The sequence below is a fragment of the Lepeophtheirus salmonis genome, chromosome 7 (genome assembly GCF_016086655.4).
Source record: "Lepeophtheirus salmonis chromosome 7, UVic_Lsal_1.4, whole genome shotgun sequence".
Lineage (NCBI taxonomy): Eukaryota > Metazoa > Arthropoda > Copepoda > Siphonostomatoida > Caligidae > Lepeophtheirus > Lepeophtheirus salmonis.
In genome coordinates, this window is record NC_052137.2 from 16879685 (window position 1) to 16907203 (window position 27519).

The window sequence follows — 27519 nt, forward strand, 5'->3', positions numbered from 1 at the left end:
AATTTGTAATTGGTATTATAAAAAAAGAATTTTCTAGTAGTGAACATCCCTTCCTAAATATATACATACAAAACTTGATTGAACATTCGTGTGTCCTCATAAAAGACGGAGTTTAACCCTGAGGATTTGTTGCAGAGTTATAATTGCAAGTCTCAGTGGGACTCAGAGTACCATTGGGGATCGACATCGGAGTAATTCCAACAAATGTCTTTGTTTATATCATTTTCTCCTTCCTCTCTTGTCACAGCTGATTGTATATCTAATAAAACATCATGATTTTTTATTTCCTTTTCTTTTTTTAAACATGCCCATTCTACAATGGATTTTCATCATTACTCGGGATGTAAATCGAGTGTATTTTTTAGCTGGCCCGTTATTTTGGAATTGGTAATCTGAAGAATGAATTTTCTTTTTCTTATCAGTAATCATTATTATATAATTCCTGAGTAGTGAACTTCCTTTTCTACTCCATTCAATTATATTCTAAACCTGATTGAACATTCGTGTGTAATATTAAAAGATAGGAGTACCCCTGAGGATTTGATGCAGAGTTATAATTGTAAGTCGTTGTTGGACACAGAGTAGAATTGAGGATCGACATCGGAGTAGTTCTTGCCAATGTCCAAGTAAATTTAATTTCTCCCCTCATCCCTTGTCACAGCTAATTGCAGCTGATCTCTTCCAAAACATTATTTAAATAGTCGAAGTTACCATGTTAATTTTCGTTTACTTTCTTTTTAACATGCCCATTATGAACACGATCTTCATCACTACCTATTACATTATCAGACGCAGAATGAAGGTATACTATTGTGAGGATTTTATTTTGGTGAAAAAATATCTTGATATTAGCAATGCTGAGGTTGCAAAGATGACTGGGATCAATTAGAGAAAAGTTGGGGAGTTGAAGAAGTCCCTGATAGAGACTCCCCTGGGGAGTGACCATAAGAAAGGAGGGGATTTAGCAATTAGCATATTTGGCCTCTAAGCTCCCAGACCTGAATCCGATGGATTATTTTGTCTGGAGCTACCTTGAGTCAAAAGTTAATAGTGGTTATCATACCACCAAGAAGTCGTTGGTCAACTTCATCGTCCTGGAATGCAATATAAATATTTGGCTCTCCTTTCCAGTGGCGTTACACGGTTCAATACCCAAATGGAGGCTCTTACTTAGGACAACGGAGACCACATTGATTGAGATGTATTCTCAATTATTCTATCTCCTGCTCAGGTTGTATTTATGCAATACATCTTACAAAAATACCATTTTATTTTAATTTAAAGTAGATGGATCAAAAGTGCCGGATTTTGTTGTTATTAACCTGTAGGTACATAGTTTTTTAAGGTATAAGAGTGGAAAGGAATGCGATTTACAACCATTTATATTTCTTACTTCTAAATCCAGGCACTGATTGCAATCATAAATATATGTAAAAAAAAATATTTAGAATATTATAAACTCCAATTAATTAAGAAGGAAAGTTTTTAAGAAAGCTTCCTTGAACGTTGTGACCCCATGATTTATTTTGCAATTTTTGAGGATTAGCATATATATTAAAGCGGATTTCCTTTCTCTGGTAGTAACAAATATGAAAATAACACAGCTTGGTATTTGGAGTAAATTATAATTGTTTGATCTCACAAGTAAATAGAACCTCCGAATAACATACGCCTCACTACTTAAGAGCTATTCCAAAGTGAGTGTAAGATATTAGAAAAATGTACACAAGAGTTATCAAGAATGAAATACATGTGCTCCAATATTGTAAGTATTCCAAGGAAACATTGGGTTAGAGCAGACATAATTAAAAAATATTATACAGAAGTTGATGCATATCATTTATGAGTATATGTATATGTATTTACATCTTGCTTGGGACAATGGTCGTGAATTAGCTTCTTATCACAAAATGCGTGCATGTGAGTATATGCGTAGTTTTATAAAAGGTCAAGGCTTTTAAAACTGGAGCATGCATTGCTCCCTTTTTTTGAGCTTCAAACCAGTTGCTGAGTGGGATTTTTATTTAAAAGTTATATACACATTAAAAAATCAATAGCAGACGCCAAAAATAAATAAGTATGTTGATATATAGGCTTGTAATCCTAGGCATTTTTAACGTGCATGTATTGTTATTATGTCAACCAGAAGCTGTTATCATTAGAAAAGTGAAATTATTCGAAATCTTCGTGAGCATATATTTTAAAAAATATATACGCTGGTAACCTGCAAGATATTAGTGCTCATATGAATTATTTCTCCTTATTTTGAAAATTCAAACGTATTAACCAGAAAGGATTTTTATAGTATCTCTATCAGCAAATATATAATCCATTCAATTTGCCAACATATACTTTTCTTTTTTATTCAGACTCACTGAGGAATTAAACAATTTTCTAATCCCTTGTTATCATTTTTATTTCATTTTAGAGAGGATAACATCTAGGTATAAACTGTAGTTAAGAGAGTGTGTGCACAGGAATGCCGGAGAGTAATGTTGAGGAGCTATTATAAGTAGTGATAAAAATCGTATGTATTTTGTGCATATTAACAGGAAAAAAAATCGAAAATCATCATGGGAACCCAAACAATTTGAAGAATGTTTGGTTGCGTGCAGCTTAGCTGTCATGCCGTTTCATAAGATCAAGAACAATCAACTCTGACAAGGGAGGAGGAAGAGTTACTCCGATGTCAATCCTCAATTCTACTTTGAGTCCAACAAGGACTACGCAACCAATGCTGTAGGTTACTCTCCGTCTTTTATGTTATGTTTAATGTTCAATCAGGTTTTGAATATAATTGTATCTATTTAGGAGAGGAAGTTCACTACTCAGGAGTGAAATAATAATGGCAATTGCAAAGGAAAAGAAAATTCCTTTTTCAGATTAACAATTTGCATAAAAGCAGGCCAGCTAAAAAATACACACGATTTACATTACTATTTATAAACATTGGTGAAAATAATACAACAATGGAAGAGGGCCCCGCTTTTTGCAGTTGCTACCTGATTATATGTTTTTCATATTTTATAAGGCTCTTTCCATTATTCTTTAATTCTTGAGGAGAGAAAATATACGTATAGAGTGTAACCACGAATGTTTTTACTCATGAAAGGAATATAGTTATGACTTTAAATCCTTTTTGTACTGGAAGTAAAATTGAGGATCAACATCCTAGTAATTTCTGCCTATATCATTACGAAAATGGGGTTTGTTTTTATTTCCCTCAACTAACAGCTGCTTGAAGCTAATTTAATGTATGTTATGAAAACTAATCAGCTTTCCTCTCAAACATTCTTATAATAGTAAGGGTTAGTATATTTCAGTTTATTTTATTTTACATATCCAAAAGACTTAGGATGTACCTACATAGGCATCTAATTCATCAAAAGTATATTCACTCAAATACACATCCTATACACATGTAATATCATATGATAGACTCGTATTACACCTGTCGGAATAATTTTCAAAAGGCTTGATTCAAGTTATCATAACTTGAATGTCAACGTACATAGGTACTTTGTATAGAACGAAACACCATTCAATAATCTATTTATGTGTTTATAAACTGTATAACGTAATAACCAACATAATTACTTCAGTACCTAATACGTACCTATGAATACAGCCTTCTCCAGCAAAATTATACATAATTCATGGAAGAGTTCATTGAATACTATTTGGAGGTGGTCAGATTCATTTGGTTAACCAAAACTTTAATGAACTAATAAAGTAAATTCATTACATATATAAGTCGTGAATTTAATAGACATTATCAATCTTATTAACTAACTTGCGATAGTACCCAGCGTTGCCCGAAGTTATTAGGTGTCGAGGAACAGACCTACTATAGAATATAACTTCCCAAGAAATTATCAGTGTTACTTTTAGTTTTCTAGTATCACATTATAACATAGTGCCTCAATATTTAGATGTTCATTCCTCAAGAATAAGATACTAAGTACTAAGATACAGAGACTGAAATACTCTTAAACACCTGCATTATTTCATTAATTATTACATACCCTTTTTATACGACTCTCTAATCCCTTCTTTTTAAATATGATCTAACGCTCGATTGTATTGTTATTTCTTAGATCAAGTATTTACACTCAAAAATGGCTTAACGTTTCGTATACAAACACACAAACAAAGCTTGCTTTATTAAAATAGATTATATTATTTCTTAGTATCTTGGTTGATAGTTATAAAATTAAGTTAGGAAGCTGACAAAAAAAAAGAAAAAAAAAGACAAATGATCAAAAGGGATGGGAATATTGGCTAAATTGCAGTAATCGTAAAAAACCATACTTCCGAGAATGGGATAAGAAAATGCTGACAAAGATTAATATTAACTATTGGTCTATTTAAGCCTTACATTTCTACAAATGCATGCCGCTAATATTGCGGCAATACTCAATATAATTTTAAACGATAAGTGTGATTGCAAACATTATGAAATGTGAAAAACCCCAGCTCAAAGCAAAGTTTATATGACAATAAAATAATGCGATTGACTAATTAGAATTTTTTGAGAGATATTCCGACTACCTTTTAGTTACTACAATTTGATATTATGTCAAGTTTTGATTGGATAGAGGGTGCTCTAGTCGCCATTCTTGCACATCAAATAGTCTCTATGTTCCCCTGGCTCCCTGAGTTCCCAAAATAGGGAAGAATTTACATTTTGTACTTACTAATAGTTTTGTTTATTCAAGCATTCCAGTCTTAGACCTGTCAGTACTGGAACTGATTTAAAAAGAAGCAATAAAGTTGAGTGACGCCATCAAGGATCTAACATTATCAGTTTTTAGGACTGATTAGCGGAACTGAACGAACCGGATTGAGACTAGACGATACTGCAGTCTTGAGTCCTAAATAAGAGCCGACATAACATTACTTAGCAACATATTTAAATTTACGCTCACTGCAATTTTACAAATCTTCACATCCCTGATTATTATTTATGTCATGATGTTTGTTGCATGTACACACATACAAATCAATTGTCGTTAATTAAACAAATAAGTAAACATGACACAAATCAGTATACACATACAGGGCGTTCTCGACAAATTGGGAAAATGTTTAAAGGCGTAAAAGGAACGAACTAAATGGGATACAACCATATTTTTTATTTTATTTGAAAGCTACATTTAATGACATTCAATTATTCATAGTGAGATCCACTTTCAGGGGCGTCTGCAGGGGTGGGCTGGACGGGCTATAGCCCTACCCAAATTAAGGATTTTTTGCATGTTAATAGAAAATTTAATTTTTGAAATTTTTTATTAATATCTGTGGATTTTTGAAATTTTTTTCCAAAAAATGGAATATTTGAATTTTTTTTTCAAAAATTAAACTTACTGCAAACGGCTGTGGACTTTTGATTTTTTCCCCAAAAAAATAATTTTTTGTGAATAGTTGTAGATTTTGAAATTTTTTCCGAAAAAATTTAATATTTTTGATTTTTTCCCTTTAAAAATTAAACTTTTTGAAAATTGCTTTTGATTTTTGAGTTTTTTTTCAAAAAAAAATAATTTTTTGTGTATATCGGTGAATTTTTGACATTTTTTCACAAAAAATGTAATATTTTAGTTGTTTTTTGTTTTTTTTTCAAAAATTGAGCTTTTTATAAATAGCTGTGGATTTGTGAAAAAAACTTTCCAAAAAATTTAATATTTGAAATTTTTAATATATGTAATTTAATTTTTGAAATTTTTTACCAAAAAAACAAAAACATGAAATATAATCCTCCGTACGCCCTTTGGCTTTCGATTCCGCAGCCCTGGTTGTAATGAACAACAACATACAACAAGGTATAGAATTGAGATGATCCAATATACTCTCAACTTCATACATTATACACTCACCTATCCAAGCGGAACCCTTATACAGTCATAAAACGACCATATTGACCTTCAAATTCCTACTTACTGTAGATTATATTAATGTTGGTATGTAAAATAGAGCGGTTTGTATTTTAACTTTTTTCGAATTTCGATTACGGCTACTTCAAAAAAAATTATTGATATGCTAAAAAAATAACCTAGGTTCAAATTTCATTGTTCTACAACGTTTCCTTTTGATATCACATCTCGTTCGGAGTTTGAAAGGAGACAAAAAAAAATTATTTCGTCAATAAAGATTAAAATATAGCATTAATCTTTTTTTTGTATTTATTAATCTGTATTGTATCACGCAACCTTTTGTCCAAAAAGAAGGAGGGGGAAAAGGCCCAAAATCATCTGGTAGTTAGCCAAAAATTATTCTTACCAACCACTATTTATATCTTATATACTCAGAAACTATTACTGCCATATTATTTATTCACCATTTTTAAAATAAATTACTTAATATTTTATTCGATATTATATTATAATATTGCTTAGTAAAATTTGATAAAAAGAGTAATTATGATTAGTTATTATATTATTTGTATGAAGAAATAGCCAAAATTTCTTCATAGAAATAATAAAAGGGGCAATATATATATTATATAAACGACGAGGGATCAACAAGAAATTGTATTCCTATTTTTTCGGAAACGGAGCATATGTATAGAATGATTTATTACTTTGTGTATTCATGAAAAAGAATAAATTATGAAATAGCCATGACGTATCAAGGGAGAAGAGGGAATCGACAGCTGACAACAAAATACATAGGGTATTTCTGTGTTAGCTATGATAAACAATATCAATATATTTTTTTACAAGCTATGTAAAAATGTAAAAAAAAATAATGCGCGCTACACGCGGATCATCAAATTTTCCTAACCTTTTCCTCTTTTTTTTTTGTTCCATAGGACAATTGAAAAAACAAAAAAACTTTTTGCATAGGTAATTTTTATACCCCGTCACAACTTTTCTGCACTAGCCGTAATCAAAATTCGAAAATAGTTACAAACAAATCGCCCTAAAGTACAACATAAAATCCATTATGATTTGTACACCTTCATTCCATTTTAATTTACAACAAAGTATCTTAGTACAAGCATTACTAATAGACCATCACTGACCTTAATAGCTGGATATTAAATAATCAATACATAACTACAAATTGTTTTGAATTCACTTCTTTGTATGTATGTTATATTCATAATTGAATTATCCTCAGTTGTCTTTGAAGTTCTACTACCTCTTCATTCCCTGAGGGACATGTTGAATACTTCTTTTTTCATGTCAAGGTAATCGTACTAGCAGTGAATGAAAAACTAATTCCAGTATCCACATCTCCAAGTATTTTTAAAAGTGAGAGGAATGGACATTGAAATAAAGCATTGCTTTGTTCAATGCAATTATTTTTTTAGGAGGAATTTTATTCACCATATGTTGAACGTGTACATATACAAATCGTTTGGAAGCAGAGTATTTCTTCTAGCGAGTTTTGTTTGTCAAGAAATGTTTATATGAATAATTTTACCTCTATCTTTGTTGTATCCCCAATTCCTAGTGTTGTGTACATTATATATTCATAACTCTAAGGAACTGGGGATTTAGAATATTATTGGAGATGTCAATCAAGTATCTAAAAGGATCATATTGAAGATGAGATGCCTTTTGACGCATGTGCCATTAATACATTATTAAGAATAAATGAATGCCTATGACCCCATTCACTTTCGATATCAATTGATCCATGGATAGTGATAGAAATCGGTCGAATTTTGTAGCTCACTAGATTTTTTTTTTTTTTTTAGAATTGGTAATCTGAAGAATGAATTTTCTTTTCACCAGCTGTTGTCTGTATTATTTAACTCTTGAGTAGTAAACTTCCTTTTCTACTACATTCAGTTATATTCTAAACCTAATTGTACATTCGTGTGTGTTTCTAAAATAAATTCAATTATTCAAAATGAGATCTCCCTCTCTTGATAACCTTGGCCACATGGCACCGAAGCATTGACAGGCCCGGTTGTCCTCGTGCAGGTCCAGCTTTGCCATCGCAAAGTGGCGTAAAGTGTCACTAAATAGCCAGAATCCTTCACCTTCGACCGCCCTTAACTTTATCCCAAATATATTTTAAGGGTCATAATTATAGAAAAGGATTAATTTTCTTATACAGCTATTTTTATTTACACTTCAGCCCCATAAATTTTTGTTTGTTGATTCTGACCATACACGTTAGGGACCGCGGAAGAGGAGGAGAAGGGCATTAACTTTCGTCATTTAAATATGTAGACAGTAGTGGGTTATCAGGGGACAGGAAAACTAATATTCAAGGGCATTTCTCTAAAAAAACACCATTTTATAGCTCATTTATGAATTTCTCTTTAGATATCTGTTCTAAAATATTTTTTTACAGGCCACAGAGATTTTGAATTTAATACAATTTTTGATAGTTTACCCAGTTATATCGATTTTCTAACAAATTTCTTAAATTTGTTACAACCAAAAAATTATTTATTTTTTTCTCTTTCGTAGTTCCAAGCTTTTAACAAAAATATAAATATTTTAATCATTTCGTATTTGAGGCTGAGAGTAACTAATAACAGGCAGTACACCATATAATATTAAAAAATATAAAAATAAAGTATATTCAATCTCGATTTAATGAGCTTTAAATCATATTTAAAGATACAACTTTTTTGTCACATTTTTTAAACATTTGTTACTTTATTAGTACTAATATGTAGAAAATATATTTTCACCTTGAGTATTTCCAAACCAGCCTTTCACTTTAAAAATTCTCAGTATAACACTTTATTTATTCGAGAGTTCCTATTAATTCTCTAAAACTACAACAGAAAGTTTTATGCTTGAACATTGCCGGAATTTTTCCGATACATACAATCATGATTCCCAGACCCCTCTTAAATCTAAAGTAATATCTTGTGTAGAGCATATGTGGCCATATGCCTTATGCTATTTCATGTTATACCGGTAGTTGCATAAATACGCGGACTAATTTTTTAACGCTTATATCTCGAGGTTCCGTGACCGGAAATAAAAAATTCCAGCACAAATTACTCGGTAAATCTTTTGGCTTTGTTTTTGTTTTTTTTTACTCGCATCAAACAAAGTCGTTTACGATGAATGACGAGGCCAAACATCCTATGGTTCCACTCTCCTTTGTGCCGGTAGGTCTGTCTATTTGGAGATTTTGAAGGACAAGGTCCTTCCATAGGCCCTCAAAATCTCTAATGGGACCCCTTTATCTTCCAGCAGGCTGGGGTACCTGCCCATACCTCTGGAATGACTCAGGGTTGGCTCGCTGCCAACATGCCATTTTGGAACAAAAACCTTTGCCGACCTCAATCACCTGATTTGAATCCCCTTGACTACAGTGTGTTATGGCAAATTGAGGCGAAGGCCTGTGCTTCCCCCCACCCGAATTTGGACTCATTGAAGGCCAGCATCAATGAGCAATGGGCAGCTATGGGAGACCATTACATCATCAATGTGTGCAAGGCCTTCCACGGGCGCTTGGAAGGTTTCATAGCAGCTGATGGCGGTTATATTCAGTAATTATATTAAATTTTATACCAGAATACATTCTCTATTTTATAATTCTAAAAAAAAATACGTCATATGAATTTTATTACGCATTTAATTATTTGCCACAAATGGTCCGCGTATTTATGCAACTACCTATAAGTAACAAGTGTGTCGTTGCATTGAAAGGTTTTGTGTATTGTCTTTCCTCGGTTACGAATGGATAAACTATGTTCAGAAACTTATGAATGAACTAGCAATAGATAGATATTTATTATTTCTTTGTTTTTATATCAGTCAACCCTAGCTACGAGTGAAGTATAGCCATAAAGATAGCTAGGACTAGAGGACGTATCAGTCCTTAATAGCGTTGAATGGTAAAAAAGATGGGACCGATAAATAAAAATGCTGAAAGGGGGAGACCGATATGGTAACTATTCCTCGGACCGATCCAACACTACACACAATAGTTAAAGAATAATTCTCCCCTATCTTAGATATAAATCGATTGAAAATGCATTATAAAATAAATATATATGAATTTAAATACAATTAAAAAAGTTTATAATAAGGAACTGATATTAACATGAATCTTAATTCCGTAATACGATATGTTTCGCTACCGCCTTCTCCTAAGCTTAAATTGTGTGTTGGAGTCGTTGAGTTAGAGTCGTTGAGTCAGAGTCGATGACATTCAAAATACGAAGTCGGACATTTTTGGTTACCGACTCTGGAACCCTGATTTGGACAACACATAATAAGTGCATTCAACAATAATAAATTGCGAAAAGAAGTAATAATATATATTCAATTAGCTTGAAATATGAGGTTCAACAATATGGTGCATAATTAAGTAAGTAAATAAGAGCACGAAGGAACATAAATGGAATGAAGTTATGTATGAATGAAACAATAGTAGAGATTTTGTATGCATACGTATATACATAGGTAGAACCGAAAAATATTATTTCAGGGTCGTTGATAAATGAATTTCCCCCTCACGCACTCATCCCCTCAAAGAAAAAAAAACCTTCCTTACAACATACTCAAAAGTAACCTGCTTAATGCTTCATCTTACCTTCAGATACTTGCGTCGTTTCTTTCTCATCTCCCTTCTCAACCACAACCACTGGAGAAGCAGAAGAAGTTTCAGTCACGATCAGAGAATCATCAATAAACCTTGGTTCCTCAACCAGAATGCTATGGTCATCGTTATCATAAAAAGGGTCATGAGTCTCATTTTCTTCCTCTACGACAGCCTCACAAAGAGCAATGACACAGCACTCATCGGCATCTGGATGATCCATTGACTCATGACAATAGGGATCATCCTTGAAAGTTCCTTTTTTATGTAGAATTGGAGGGCACTGAATTGGTGCACAAAAAACATCGCCAGTTGGAGAGCAACTACAGTGGGAAGAGCAGTCTGAGGAGTAAAAAGTCGCATTGGGTGCATGGATCTTTTCTTCATAAACACAGACCTCTGCAAAAAATATAGGAAATCAATTATTGGGTCTATCGTTTTATATGAACATTTATTATGTATACGCGTTGAATTGAATGGCATTTAATATTAACCTGTCTAAAAAAACATTGAAATATTATAATAGCCCATATGTTGCCCCGTCAACACAAACTCAAACTATAATGTTTTTTCTTAAAATTGAGTGTGTATTGGATTTGTAGTCTTCGAAACATCATCGTCAATTTATATCAAAAATTTTCAATAATTAAACTTAAAATGTTACATTTTTTCGAAAAAAAATCCAAAAATCCACAATTGTTCACAAAAAAAAACCATTTTTTTCCTAAAAATTTTAAAAATTAAAGTTACAAATATATATTTGAATATATTTTGAAATGTTTTTTTCAAATATTAAATATTTGAAAAAAATTTCAACAATTTATAGCTACCAATAGAAAATTATTTGTTTCGAAAAAAAATTGAAAAATTAAATTAAATTTCAAATATTAAGTTTTCTAGTAAAAAGCAAAAAATCCTTAATATACAGGGGTGGGCTCCTCCAGCCCATCCCCTGGGGTCGCCTCTGATATATTATGTATACGTGTTGAATTTAAAAAAAAATTGTAAAAGGATTTATTTATAAAAAATAAAAGATCATTTCATCCAATTTAGGCCCATGGTAAAAATTAAACCTGGACTTTTTTTTTCCAAAAAAAACAAAAAACTAACCCCCCACCCATATAATCCGGCGGACACTCTTGCTTATAAAATCTTTGGGTCGGCTGCAAATAGACCTTCGAGTAGACAAAAAGGATTGTCGTAATAAAAAAATAAGAAATGATTATATTTGATTTGAAAGGGAATATCAGGGCCAATATTCGTCTTTTAAAATAACTAAAGCTATTAAACTATAACTAACACTCTTAAATATCTTAGCTCATCTCACAAATTGAATAGAAAGCCTATAATTCCCTCAAATATGTCTTTGAAATATTGACATGTATGTATATGAAGTAAAAAATTTAATTGGGATTGTCTCCTTCTCTACATGTTTTTCAAGATTATTTTTATGTTGCCGGACCTCATATACTTATTATCATTTTTATATTTCAAGGACTGGCTTATCAGATCCATGGTAGACCATTGATAATTCAATAAATTCCTTGAAAAGATATTTATTACATATAAGGCCATGTACAAATGACGTTGTGAGGTAATATCATGGTATTCTAAAAAAGGAAAAAAACAATGAGTAATAAGTTCGTATAAGAAATAAACAACGAAAAGGAGCCTCATTATGGGCATGGACAAATGCCTATCCTTAAAAAAATTACTCAGGATAGTATCCTTGAATATTATATGTATGCGACGAGGTTCATCTGGAAAGGATTTATCCACTCCCAAGTTAAGAATTTTTTGCTTGTTGAATAGAAAATGTAATATAAGAAAAACAATTTCAAAAAATTAAATTAAATTTTTCCATTTTTATTTGCAAAAAATATAATTTTTTATGAATAACTATGAATTTTTGGTCTTTGTCTCTATTAAATTTAAAATTTGAATTTTTTTCAAAAATTTTATATATAAAATTGAATGTTATAATTTTTTTCCAAAAAATTAACTTTTCGAGAACAATTTTGGATTTTCCAAATTTTTTTCCAAAAACAATTTATATTTGAAACTTTTTCTAAAAAATGTAATATTTATGGAATAGCTCTGGACTTTTGAAATTTTTTGCCAAAAAATTTGATATATTTTTTTCAAAAACAACTTAATTTTTGAGAATAGCCATGGATTTTTGGAAAAAATTTCTGAAAAATTTAATTGCTTGTGAATAGTTGAAGATTTATTATTTATTTTTTTTTCAAAAAATTTAACATTTGAAATTTAATGTTTAAAATTTTCTTCGATTTTTTTTTAACTTTTAGCAACCAAGCCCGCTCATCTTACATGTCCCTTATAAAGGGACCGGATGATTATTTTTTATACACTTATAATTCAACATAAATTAAAATCCTTTAGATATTTCATCATATCAAATCAAAAATATTTTCTCTGTTCTGCTACTGAAATAGAATCCTTGAAGGTCCCTTGTTAAATTCTAAAAGGTATATATTTCGTACATAGTATACGTTTTCAATTCAATTGAGAATTAAAACATGGAATTTTTTTCCCATGACGAAAGATATGTGTATTTAATGTATATACAGTATATATAACCTAGATGTATCCTACTATACAGTATGCGGAATATATACACGTCAATAATTAAGTGCAGAGTCGTTTGTAGCAGGTCAGTACACTACATAGAATATACCTATGTATTGTTAACATGTTAAGTTTTTGTATATGTTGTATACAAGTTGTGATTTTGTATAAATTGCAATGTATAATGAGATGAATATTTAAACAATACTTCAGATAAGGATAATTCAATTATTGAATATTCTATGGATGATCGATATATTATCGATAATGGTGTAATTTTTGACTATTTTTGACCAAAAATAAATGATAGTATTTATCAATAGGTGGTCATTAGTAGAATGATCAATGTTGTTATTATTTGCTTATACAAGTTGCAACATGTACATACTTGTATATAAAAGTAAGTATTATGGATTTTTATAAAAATTACACAAAACATAGGCAAGAATTCTTTCGTTAAAGTTAATGTTAACTATTAAAACAAAATATATTTTTAAATAAAAAGGTGATACAATGAAATATTGACACTTTTTCTTAAAAAGGGCCTAAAAAGTATTGACATATACAAAAATTAAATTAATTTAAAAGAATATCTTTTTTGGTAAAAATTAAAAGGTCTGTATTTTAAAATGACTCAAAAAATGGTCATTTTACATTAGAGTCGGAAAAAAAATGAGAAATCAGTCAAAAAATTTAACTAAGTATTCATTACAGCACAGGTTCGTATAAAAAAAATCGATTTTAATCGGTCTCATTTAACAAATGACGTTTTTTAAAACGAATCGTGATGTATAACTTTTTTTAATAAATAAAACTTTGTCCACGTGTTTTAATCCGCGTTCTGGACCGAAATAATAAGGATCTAGGAAAAATCACGTTAGACCAAACCGAACAAAAAAATCGATATCGGGCTTAGTTTCAACACTATAAAGTACCAATGTATCTAAATAATTCCCCCATAACTGGTTTATTTATATCCTTTCAGGACACACATTTGTGGTGGGGCAACAAATTAATTAAACTCGTCGTCATTTGCTATATTTATCCTTGAAATAACTCTTTATTAAATAACATGAATTCCACTGAAAATATCGGTAATTTATTTGTTTATTGCCACAATGTTAGTATTACTTGAAAAGTAGAGTTGATATATTATTATTATAGTCTTTATTCAATGACTCGTAAAAGAAGTAAAAAATGATTATGTAACAACCCTGCCTTGAAAAACAGGACGAAGGTAGGACCATTAAAAAGGATCCTTTGATTGATTAACATGTATAAATTAAAATAACTACCTCAGAGAAAGAGAAATAGAGAATCAAGGTAATGAATAGAGAAGATAAATTAATTATTACAATTTGAGAATATTTGAAATATATTAATGAATCTTTAACCAAGGAAGAGGGGTGCCTTTTAAACGAACGGATTTGAATGTCATTTAAAGGTTGTTTCTACTTCTAGCATTGTACTGATATTTATTAGTAATGATTTCCTTTTCCTTTTATTTTTTTTTCTACACAAAAATAAGTAATCAAAAACGTGTGCACGATAAAAAATTTCATAGCTAGACGTATGACAGTCTTTTTTGAAGGGTATCATTAGTAGTGATGAAAATCGTGTGTATTATGGGCATGTTAAAAACCAAAAATCAACATGGTAAGATTGACAAATTGAAGAATGCATTGGAGGTGAGCAGATTAGCTGTCATGACGTACCATTAGATCAGCTACAATCACCTGTGGCAAGGGAGGAGGGGGAGGAATAAATAAACAAGGACATTGGCTAGAATCACTCCGATGCCGAACCTCAACTCTGCTCTGATTCCAACAAGGACTTGCAATTATAACTCTCTAAGAAATCCTCGAAGCTACTCTCCGTCTTTTATGAGCAAACACGAATGTTCAGTCATAATGTAGTAGAAAAGGAAGTTTACTACTCACTTCTACTGAGTCCAACAAGGATTTATACCTACAGAGCGGGGACCCAAAACCTGGAGTAGCAAGACTAAATTACGAAAAGCATGATTTCTATGGAATCAGGGAAAAACAAATAAACCACTTTGTGATATGTTTAAATACTATATTTTGTGTACAATATATCTTCCTTTACAAATAATAACAGCTTCAAGACACCGAAGAACAGCTTGACAACTCTTAAGAATGAAGACTGTGTCCATGGCATACCTCACTGGCATGATGGCAGCTCGGAGAGAATACAAATTTGATTAAGAGGTGAGGCAGACATTATTCTCCAAGACGCCTAAAGCTGCAAAGTTAAAGTGGTTGAGATAAGGCATGGAAGAGGGACACATGAAGGCAAGGCCAGAAGTGTTGCTAATAATTTTTAGTTCTTCTTGGCTGAAACCTTGTAATAAAAAATAAGGGTAATGAAATCGTAATTAAATGCTAGTGCAATTTTCGAGTCCCCGCACTGTATAACTCTCTGTCTTTCCTGAGCACACACACTAGTGTACTCATATGTTTTCTCCTCAATTGTTGTAGAATACCAGCTTTGTATGTATATTAAATAATTACATTGTCATTTTAGCAAAATAGGAGGTCATATTTTCTATAACTCTATTAATGCATTTCCTAACAGGTTATTTTTGTGAAGTAATATTTATTCTTATAAGTATAAGTCGACAGCATCGGTCATGTCAGGGTATAGAAATACTTACAATATATAACTATAAAAGAGAGAGTTAGAACTTATCAAAATATTAAATAAAATAAAAAATTGTGAAATACATACATACAAACATTTTTCTATGTATTTCAAAAGTATGAATAAATGCACTATTCGTGACGTATCTATGTAGGTATGTACTTTACGGCTTTAAAAGAGGTTATATTTTTTGCAATCAAGTTAGTATGACTCTTTTAATGATCATTTATTATAAATATGTAAGTTGTTTTTATGCATTTACATTTAAGAGGCTCTTGAAAGAGTTTTTATAGTAAATATTAGACTAGTTGGAGTTAAAAAAAAGTGTTCCCATCATCTGGAGCAGACGTTCTCAACCACTTGGCCTCAATCCCAAATGGGGTCGCAACACCTATGCCATAGGATAGTACATTGATTTTGAGCCGAATGTCAATATTATTAACTAATGGACAATGAAAAACATATTGGGATAATTCACACTTTGAAACTAAATGCAACAGTTTTCTAAGTCCCTCAACTTGTCTTGTATCCATCCTTATTTAGAGGGAAGACAGTTGTCTTGTTTAGTTTAGTCTCAGTTCGGTCAAGTTCAATCCTGCATATCAGTCCTAAAATTTAAAGTTATGGAGCGACGTAGCTCAATGGATATTCCACTCGGAAGAAATTATTTTCTTGAACTCAAGTGCATAGGTTGGCGCCCCGGTCGCTCTTTAGAGAAGCAAATATACAACGTCTAAGCCAGTATTGAACATGTCTAATTTCTGTTAAGTTTTAAGCGTCACTGCTGCCGGTCCTGTCACCATTGTTTCCTGATTAGCCTATTTTTGGTTATATTTAGCCAAATTTGTATACATTTGGTATATGTATATATATTTTTTTTTCATTTAGTGGTGATTCCTTTTAGTAAGAAAAATGAAAATGGTAAAAATACCATGTCAATGGTGGTCAAGCCTAGTATTATGTCATTCCTCATTTATTTGGTCCAATCCAGTTCAGTCTTAGGACCAGTCCTTCGGACTGTCAGTACTAGATCCGATAAAAAAAAAGTAAATAAAGTTGAGTGATGTCTTCAAAGACAAAACTTTTTAAGTTTTAGGACGTTGCAGGACTGAACTGGATGGGACTGGAGTACTCATTCCTAAATAAAGATCAACACAACAACATTCAAGACTGATAAATGGAAGTCAAAGAGGTTTGATGAGAGGCAATTCTTGACTCAAAATCATCAACAATTCAAAATGAAGCGTTGTTGGAGTCTTCATAGTGACTGGGTGATTTTCATCTTCATTTATCATGTACATCAGTGTGCACTATAGATAATACACAGCGTGACTATTTTTCTTACTAACAGAGAGAGGCCAGACGGATAAACCTTTTTTATTAATATAGATTTTTAGAATTGGGGTCGTGTTACGATTGATGTTTTAAAATGGGGAAATATATTTGGAAGTTTGTGAAGCACTGATCTAGAGGAAGATTACCTTTATGCATCGAACACATTTTGCAAATAAGTTTTTTATATCCATATATAATTTATTTCATTTTTCATCAAAAGATAAAACTAACATTTTTTCTTTTTTTTTTAAAGAAAAAAATGCTTAAAACGGTCAAATAGAAGTTTCATGTAGCAAATTGTAACAACAAGTACCCATCATTTTTCTTTCTCTTCTTTTCATGACATAGTTTTGCAAGGTATTTTGAATCTTGTAACTTTCTCTTTTTTGTTATTCTTATTTCCTTTAAAAGAATCAAAAATCGCTCAAATTGGATACATTATATTAACAAAGCAAATATAAATATGATCTTTTGTCTAAATGTAGATTGATTTTGAACAAAAAATGAAAAATCTACAGAGTATATTAGAGTTGCTCATTTTCCGAGATACCGGCAAATATCAAGTAAATAGTAAATAATAGATAACGATAGTTTTAAGTATATCTTTATATATTTTAAGAAAATATATTTCATTTTCATGCCAATATAAAGTCAAATCCAGTTATACTAAAAATACACTAACAGTCAACTCAGATAGCAATTTTTGAATACTTAATAAGTCTGTTGGGGTGGGCTTGGGGGCGATTGTAGCTCCTCCTCCCAAATTAAGGTTGTTTTTTTTAAAAAAATTTGAAATTTAAATTTATGGGGAAAAAATTTGAAAAATAAACTAAATTTTTCAAATTTTTTTCGAAAAATTAAGTAATTTGTTTTTACTGGAAAAAGTTAATATTTTAATTTTACAAGAAAAAAAATTAATAATTTAAAATTTAGTTTAATTTTTCAAATTTTTTTCCATAAATTTAATTTAATCTTTCAAATTTTTTTTTCCAAAAATTTAATTTTTGAAAAAAAAAATTATGTGAAAAGATATAGATTTTTGAAATTATTCTAGCAAAAAAATTTAATATTTGAAATTTTTTGTAATAGCTGGAGATTTAGGAATGTCTTTTTTTTTTTGTTAATTTTTTATTTGAAATTTATTTTGTTAAAAACTTTATTTTTTTATTTTTTTTCCAAAAACAAGCCCCCAAAAAAAAAAAAAATATATATATATATATATACATATACTTAGATAATATATAGTATATTATATTTAGATAATCCGACGGACGCCCCTGCTAAAGAGCTTAAGTATACATATGTAGTATTAAAAATATGTATAGTTCTTTTGAAGTGGTGATGATTATTCTTTATTTAAACCTTACATATGTACACCTATATAAGTGTGTAAATCCATGCCTTACACAACATGTATATAAATATATATGATGTATATATTTTATATATATATTCATCTATAATATTTGAAACATGTCGAGTCATTTCAATAATCATAACAATAAATTAACCTCAAAAATGAAAAAAAAAAAAAAAAAAGTAAACGACAACTTCTGAAATATCTGCTCATTCAAAGTATGAGTAAGAATACCTGAAGGAGTTGAATAGGTTTTAATAATATTAAATGTACCGAAATGAGAAAATTTTGGAATTTGACATTGCCGGATGACTTCAATCTGCATTCCATTCATTTAAACTAGAAAATAACCTTCAATCCTTTAGTATGCGTTTTGATTTGAAGATTAATGTAAATTATTGAAAAAATATATTATTTTTTTCATATTGTTCCTTTAAAATGATCGAGTTGAAACGAGATACATGTATTATAGATTAAAAGTATATTTCTTAACAATATTCAAACAACATTGCTTTAATTTGTCCAAAGGTATGAGTATTTTAGTCGTAAAGATGATGCTGTAAGTAAATAAATATACTATTTCGTACCGCGTATTACGCGCATATATTTTCATTTGTTTCTTCATTTTGACTACTCAAATATCTCTTTTTCATACCAAGTGTCTAATATATTATTATCAAATATCCTTCCAAAGTTCATTTATCCCAATAAGAAACACTATTAAAAATATATATATTTGTATTTTATACCAAATTTCGAACATTTGTCATTACGGTACAGTCTCTAATTAATTATATATATATATATAATTAAGATAATTGTATGTTCACCTAAAATTAGGTTCGAGTCATTCTCTTTTAAGGTAAATGTTAATTCGAATATGGGGCTTTACATAGTTATTAACTTGATAACCATTGGACACATCAATCAATATTTAAAGTTATGTGACTTTTCGAGGAAGAAAAAGATTCAATAAGAAAATAGGTTGAATGGATTACATATACGTAATGAGAGCCTCAGACGTTGCTTATGTACGGCCGCACAATGGGGGGGGAGGCTATGCCCATCCCACATTTTAAGAAGGTACATTATATGATATGGCCAGGGAAAAAAGGTTTATTGATCCTCCACTATCAGAGAATTGTAGTACACCAATTTTCGAATTGTCGGAACCTGCTGTAGGGGTATGAGCAATTTACCTACTACAAATATGGAGGGGGAAGGGTATCAAAAAAGGTTTAAAAACTTGGGTAAATACTTTGTAAAATGGCTCTATATAGATCTAGAATTGTAAGTAAATATTACCCACATTTTAATGGCCAATGAATTACGAAATTATAAGATTGCACTAAGTCAATATTTTGTCAACATGCCTTCTGGGACGGTATGTGTTGAGCTGCAAATCCCCTTCAAAAAATAATAATAAGATTGCAAACACATATCGTGACGTTTACTCTGACTTAAACTGTAACAAATTGAGTGCACTGTCTATTAGACCGGTTTGATTTTCAACTTTTTTTGAATTTAGGGTAGGTTAGTGTTTCAAGCAAAGTTGTCATATGGTAGGAAAATAACCCATGTAAAATTTCATTGTCCGATGTGGTCATCTTTAGGTAGCACATCTGGATCAAATTATGACAAAGGCAAAAACTCTTTAATTAGTCCATATAGATACCAATAATCAAAATTGAAGATCAAACTGGCGCTAATGTATGTACATTCTGACGGGAGAATGGATTATTTCATTATAAGACACCAAAGATATGTATTTATAGGGAATGGTCATCTGGACTATATTCGAGACTCACCTCCTCAACTCTCTATATAGAATATATATATATATATATATATGTATGCAACCGTAATTAAATAGATCAAGGTGACGGCTTTTTCTGGAAGCACTCTCTCCATCTATCTTTATCCGTCACATTTGCAAATTTCCTGAACATCCCATGACTAGAGCAGGTAATATATGAATGTTTATTCATGTACATGGAAACATAATATATCAACCTGTAACAACAGCACGTAATCGCAGCCTTGTAAAGGACTAGTCTTGCGTGACACCCTTCCTTGATATTTGCAAGTATCAAACACTGCAGCTCAAATTACAGTATAAATATCAGAAGCATCTGAAGGGGGTGGGCCGTAGGAGCTGAAGCATCACAGCCCAATATCCAAATTTAAAAAAATTTTAATTAAAAAAAAAATCCAAAAATTAAAATTAATTTTTTCTAAAAAAATTAATTTTCTCTGAATAGCTGTAGACATTTCAAATTTTTTTCAAAAATTTAATCCTTGGAATTTGGTGTGAACATTTGTCGCTTTTTATTTATTTATGTTTCCAAAAAAGGTAATTTTTGAACTTTTTTGTGAACAGTGAAGGATTTTTTGTGAATAGGTATAGATTTTGGAAAACGTCTTTCAAAAAATTTGAATTTTTATTAAAAAAAAATCAAAAAACCAAGCCCTCCTCCCGCCCCCCCCTAAAAAAAAAAAAATACATATATATATGTATAACCTAGAAGACGCCCCATCAACGTCAAAAGAGAATTACTTACGTGACTCGTCACCACATATTTGACAACAGGAGCAATCCTTCCGCGGGATTAGATTAGTACACCTCTCCACTGGTTCACAAATGGGATCACAGTCGCAGCTCTTTATCAAAGAGGGTTGAGCCTCTTGAGCATATGCTGAAACACTGAGAAAGAGGAGGACTACGACCTGAATCCTCATTTTGGAGTATTATGGATACTAAGTCTGGGGAATGAGAGTATTTTATATTATTTGTATAGGTGGAGGGATTCACTCTTTCATACACAAAGATCACTAATTATCCAGAGATGGAATCATATTTTGATATCCAATCAGAAGGATCAAAATCACAGTAGAAACTTTGCAGTAGCTCCTGAATCCACAATTATCACTAATTCACTATTCTTATGTTTGCGTTTGGGTATTCCTCACAAATATTTTATGTGTATCGTCTTTTTTTCCCTCTTCGTGAATCAATTGCTATGTGTCTGCCACGAAGGATGGCGCGTTCACGACTACTACTACAGTAACTACAAAATATAATACTCTACTGCGACGGGGTGGTTTTTGTTTTCTTTAATAACGATGATGGTAGAAGAAGCAGGAGGAAAACTTATCTACCTGTGCGATTGTGTGAGTGACTGAGTGATAACTACATACATATATAACTATACTCGATATACCGTATGGTTGAAAAAATAGGTGAAAAACCATTCAAAATAAATTCCATTCCTTCATCAATATAGAATCAAATAGGAGGCAGGCCATAGGTCATTCTTCTAACTAAATAACAACTTCAAGGAGAAATATAAAGAACATCAACGACGTCATACTTATAGTATAACATCACATGAGACAAGGTTAATAGAAATACAAGCTTAGACCATCATGTAATCGGGCTTGCTAGAATTTTCAATCTGATGCATTGTACCGACTCCTAGGCAAGGCATGAAGATTTTTTTCAAAACACGCAACCACTCATAGCCTATGACGTCACCATTGCTATAATTTTCAATTTAATGGATCTTACTGACTGATGGGCAGGAAATTCAGATTTTGACAAAACATGCAACCACTCATCTACTATGACGTCAATATTAAAAGTGTGGTGGAAGTCGAACATCAGTCATACACGCATTATGGTATAAACTTGTATTTCTATGAACCTTGACATGAGACAGACTTTGAACAGGGTATTCCAGGGGAGAATGGTGTATCATTTAATACTAATTTATGTATCTCCTATGATTGTGAAAGTTTTGACTATTAATGTGTATGTATTAAGGGGTTTCTTCCGGGATCCCGGAATTTTATTTGGGATTTTACACCCGCAAAAAATTACTGAGAAATATCAGATTTAATTACTTTTGCATTTAAGTCTTAAGATTTATGCTTTGCAAATTATGCAGTTTATATGTTGTGTACATATTGCAATTTTGTACAAGTTCTCGCCACATAATGTCATGAAGGACTTAAAGTACTTGGGATGAGGATAAAGCAATAATTCAGGATTACATTAATGATTGTTGAATTAATAGTGTAATTTTTGTATATTTAGCACATTATAAAGTTCAAACGTCCACAGTTCTATGACTCATCAATACATATTATCCTTGTAATTTGAAGATATAAAAATGAAGTGATAGTATCAAGTTATAATTAAATAATGCATTTGAAGACGAAGAAATTGCTACTTATACAATTTGTTTATACAAGCTGCAACTTGTACAATTTGCTTATACCAGTTGCAACTTGTACAGCTATTGCAAGAAAACACAACTCATAACCAATTTGTGATAATGTTTAAATACTATATCTAGCTATATTTTTTATTCAATTCGTCCTCCTTCGCAAACAATAACGGTATTCGTACGCTGGCAAACAGATTACCTGCTCTTGGCGATAAAGGCCATGTCCATGAAGTACCACACTATCATGATGGCAGCTCGGAGCAAATCCAAATTTTGATGAGAGGGACGGCAGACATTTTTATATAAAACGCCCCAAATTGAAAAGTCCAGCGGGCTGTGGGCAAGGCTGGAGAATGCACATAATAGCAGCCTAGTTGTTAGCCATAGTCTTGCTGCATAAGTTTTGGTTCTTCTTGGCTGTATGGAGCTGTAATTAACTCCTTCTTGTTGTAGGCTTTCTGATAGAGATGCCAACAGTCGGCACTTACTGCGGCGTGAAGAAGATCCCACACGCATGGCCTTTTTTGTTGTTGCTTCGACATTTTTCACTTAGCGACATGGAATAAAAATCAAACTTGTTTCTCTTTGTTTCATCTGTCATTTGGTTGTGCAATAAATAGGAGCGCCCAAGAAAGTTAGGCTGGAGGGGCTGTACCCCCCAAATTTATGATTTTTTGCTTTTATACAAGAAATTTTTTCCAAAAAATTATTATTTAAAAATTCATTTTTGAAATATTTTTGCAAAACATTTATTTTCATGTTTCTTTCCAAAATGGTACATTTTTGTCAATAACTATGTAATTTTGAAAAACAAATTAATGTTTGATTTTTTTTTAACTTTTTGTAGATACCTATGCCTTTTTTAATTAAAAAAATAATATTTATTAGTTATTTTTTGAAATTTTTTTCCAAAAAAATCAATTTTTAATTTTTTTTATAAAATGTTTTCCGAAAAAAATTAATATTTAGAATTTAATTTAGAGATTGATTTCTAAAAATGAATTATGAATAACTATGGATTTTGGAAATTTTATATAATTTTTTTTTTTTTAATTTTTTGATGTTTTTTCAAAAATATTCCAAAAGCCAAGCCTCCCTCCTGTCAAAAAATAGATATATATATAATTTTGCGCACTCCCCTGAATGAAAAATTGTAAATAAAGATAAAAATGAGATCGTAATTAAATGCTACTACCAGTTTTGGGACAATACTCTGTATTATTTACTAACGGTATCCCAATATTTCCCAAGAATCCTGCTCATTAACAATTTCGGAGTGAATAAAAAAGCCTAGTATATATGTATCTAAACAATTATTGTTGAGCATTTTATGACTTATAATATTTTATTTTTACATTTTCCTTTTGACAAGGTCACTTCTTTAGCGGTTGATTTTTTTATTATGGGTGATGGTAAATTTTACGTTATAATGCCCATTGTTAGATGAATATGATTTTCGTCCTTGATCGTTGAGTAAAAGTACCGCTTACATGTTTACATACTAAGATTGAGAAATCTCGATATATTCCTGTGATTGCCTTTTACTTCCAATGTATGAAATCATTTAATTGACTATAATTATGTGTGCATTTATTATGAAAGCCGAAGGAAATCAGATCACTTTGATTGCATATCATCACCTAGTATTGATACATATGAATGTACGTATATAACCGAGGGTGTTCATATTTTTATTTCATACGATTGACCAATAAAAGTTTATTTTAAGGAAGATATTTGGATTCTATTTTTCTTAAGTTCAAGAAATAATTAGTTTTATCGTTCTTTATTCTTAATTTTGAGTAGATTTTCAGCATGTGCTATTTCCCATATAATACATGATGGCCAAGATGAAAATAAGGATATGCAGGGGAAAAGAGGATGGTTGATCACCCTCATATAACTAATATATGGTGTTGGGTTTCAGTTTGCAAATCCTAGACCTTTATAACTATATATGAAAATAATACTATGCATCGGTATGTTTAAAAAACAAAACAAAAATAGGCTACAACTTCTCCAACCCACCCCCTGCGAACCCTTCTGATCATTTATGAAGAAACCAGGATGAGGGACTGGGGAAATGGGCCCAGTCTTAACACTAATAAACTTTGTCATGGAAGGGAATTGAGATTTTTAACATATTTACTTAAATTCTTTTGTACTTTACAATTTGTTTTAATTCTGCATATGCCGAAGTCTCTTGAAAAGTATATGAAAACTATGGAATGATTTCCTTCATTAAAATAATGGTTAAACTGCTGATTCATACTTCAGTTAAAAGTTGTAAAAAATATGACCCTTTAATTCATGAGAAGTGAACATCCTTTCGTAAATTAACTCAGTTATGTATATTCAAAACCTGATTGAACATTTAAGTATGCTCATTAAAGATGGAGCGTATCCCTGAGGATTTGTTGCTGAGATATAATTGTTTGTAAGTCCTTGTTGGACTCAGAGTAGAATTGGGGATTGGCATTGGAGTAATTTCTGTCTATATCATTGCTAGATGCAGAGTGGAGTCTGTATTTATTTCCTTCATTGTATAGATGCTCGTATCTAATTTAATGAAACGTCATGATAACTAATCTCCTCTCCTCCAAAACATTCTTCAAACTGTCAGGGTGACCACTTTCATTTTCGTTTTTTTTTTACGTAGAAGTGAATGGTATTATTTTCATCTATGTTTATACCTCTCAAACAAATGGTCAATGTTACTTTTAGTCATTTAACACTCTTCTTAGTGTAAATAATCATGATACCTGCTTGGTTAAATAATCAAAAACTAGTCAGATTGCAACTACAAAACGTCTCGCACACGTCTAAGGTCGTATTTGCGGGAACTCTACCATGACTAAAATATATTTCATTATGTAGATAGGTAGATACTAATATTACTCCATAGTAAAGAGGTAGTTTTACGCAACATATTACTTTCGAGTGATCAAAGCTGAGTTGATGTTGTATGTACTCTTATATAAGTTTCCAACTATGAGCATTTTATGTGTGCATTATTTGGCTTGTGACCTTCTTTACTTAATGATGGTAAATATTGTATAGTTTTCACATCATAAAATGAATTTGTCTTCTTCGTGTTTCATAGCACCAATAGTTCATTTCAGTTCATATTGCTTGGAGATCTAGTTTCATCAATAGAGACAGACTATTTATTTAAAGTTATTTATTTTTTACTCTTTTTTTATTTTTTTTGGCATAACAAAACATAATGAGACATTTACATCTGTAATGAACTCCAATAAGACAATGATACCTATGGCATTAAAAAGACGGAACAAACTCCTACAAGCCTAAAAAAAGGTAAACTCCTACACATGAAAACAGTAGAGTTTGATCTTATTGATGATCTCTTTGGTTCTTTGTTCCATTATTCTATAATATCAAATAAAATGATATTATGTTCACTTACTGAAAGAAATTGTTATGAGCGTTTGGGTTGATTGACTCCCCATTTCTTGGTGGTCTTTCCACAGCTTTTACTCAAACTAGGTCCTCAAATGAACAGTAAGAAACCAAACGGTCTTGTTTTTTGTTTTTTCAATATAACTTTTCACCCTTCAAATTATTCCATGAAATGCAGAAAGAAAAGAAAACTAATATTTTACCTACTCGAAATATCGTAGGAGGTGAATGTGATTTTTTTTTTCTTTGATAGTGGAACAAAATACCATGAAAGAGGTACAGTAAAAAATATTTGTTATCTATGAACATATATTGTAGTACAGATTTCAATTATTATTTTGGTTTAATGTGGGGTTTTTTGTGTACTAGCCAACATCTATATAATATGTACGTATATGAACAAAAAACTCTTTGTCATATGACCATGAAACTCCATTTTCCTTCCAGCAAAATCATGAATACATAAATGAACATCATTTATTGAGGTATTATAATAATCTCATATATATATTAATAAAACAATAATTCACATTTTTCTAATTGGAGAATAAAATAAGTAGAAAATAGTGTAAACATAAAATATTTTCAAATATTAAATTTTTTCGAAAAAAAATTCAAAAATCGAAAGCTAATTTTGATAACTGTCTTATAAAAGTTTGGTATTAAATGTAAATGAGGTGAATGGAAATAAAATAGCTCTGGAGTTTTTTTTAATAATTTTTTTAAAGAAATTTTATATCTTTATTAAATTACAAAGATTAATTGTTTGGAGAAAAATTTCAAAAATCCATCGCTATTAACAGAAAAGTTAATTTTTTGGGAAAAAAAAATGAAAAATTAAATTTTCTAATATTAAATTTTAAAAAAAAGTTCTAGATATTAAAATTCCTAGTTAAAAGGAAAAGTTCCTTAATTTATTATGGAGGTAAACCCTCTCTAGCCCAACCCCTACATAGGCCCTGGAAGCTTGTACCTTTTCAGCCCATGTGTTGTATAATATTTAGTAAAATACTTTCTGAAAGGAAATTTAACTTGTTGTCTGTGATACATGTTGTATCCACCTAGTTTTTACTTTATCAAGAATATACAGCTACCTATATACGTACTCCATATACTAACAGAACAGTCAAAACTAGGGTAATTACCTAATTGAGTACATGGAAAAGAGCTTTGGAAGAAACGTTTAATCTTTGATTGTTTATATCATGAATTTTTGCGGGGTTTATTATTTTTTAATAGATTCCAGATATTCTGCGTGAGTCATTTGAAGTTAGAGTGTTTATTTACTCAATTGCTACATTTCTTCAGTAACTCACTCACTCACATCAAAGAGATGTATATGAAACATTTGTTTTGAGTCAGTCATGTATGAAACTTCCAGGCACCCCCCAAACTTCCACATGT

The 27519-nt window shown here is 30.9% G+C and overlaps 1 protein-coding gene across 4 annotated transcripts in view; it reads right to left on the minus strand.

The window, feature by feature from the left end:
• Positions 1-21639, minus strand: part of sas (stranded at second) — a 40738-nt gene extending 19099 nt beyond the window's left edge. For 2 of the 4 annotated variants that reach the window (XM_040717076.2, XM_071890169.1), the window contains exons 1-2: positions 21028-21639; positions 10516-10920 (exon numbers count right to left, since the gene is read on the minus strand). In XM_040717076.2, the coding sequence (XP_040573010.1) occupies positions 10516-10920; positions 21028-21205 (583 nt within the window). In that variant the 5' untranslated portion in view covers positions 21206-21639. The remainder of the gene's footprint in view (positions 1-10515; positions 10921-21027) is intronic. The other 2 variants (XM_040717077.2, XM_071890170.1) reach the window with 2 other exon arrangements.
• Between the last annotated feature and the right edge of the window lie 5880 nt (positions 21640-27519).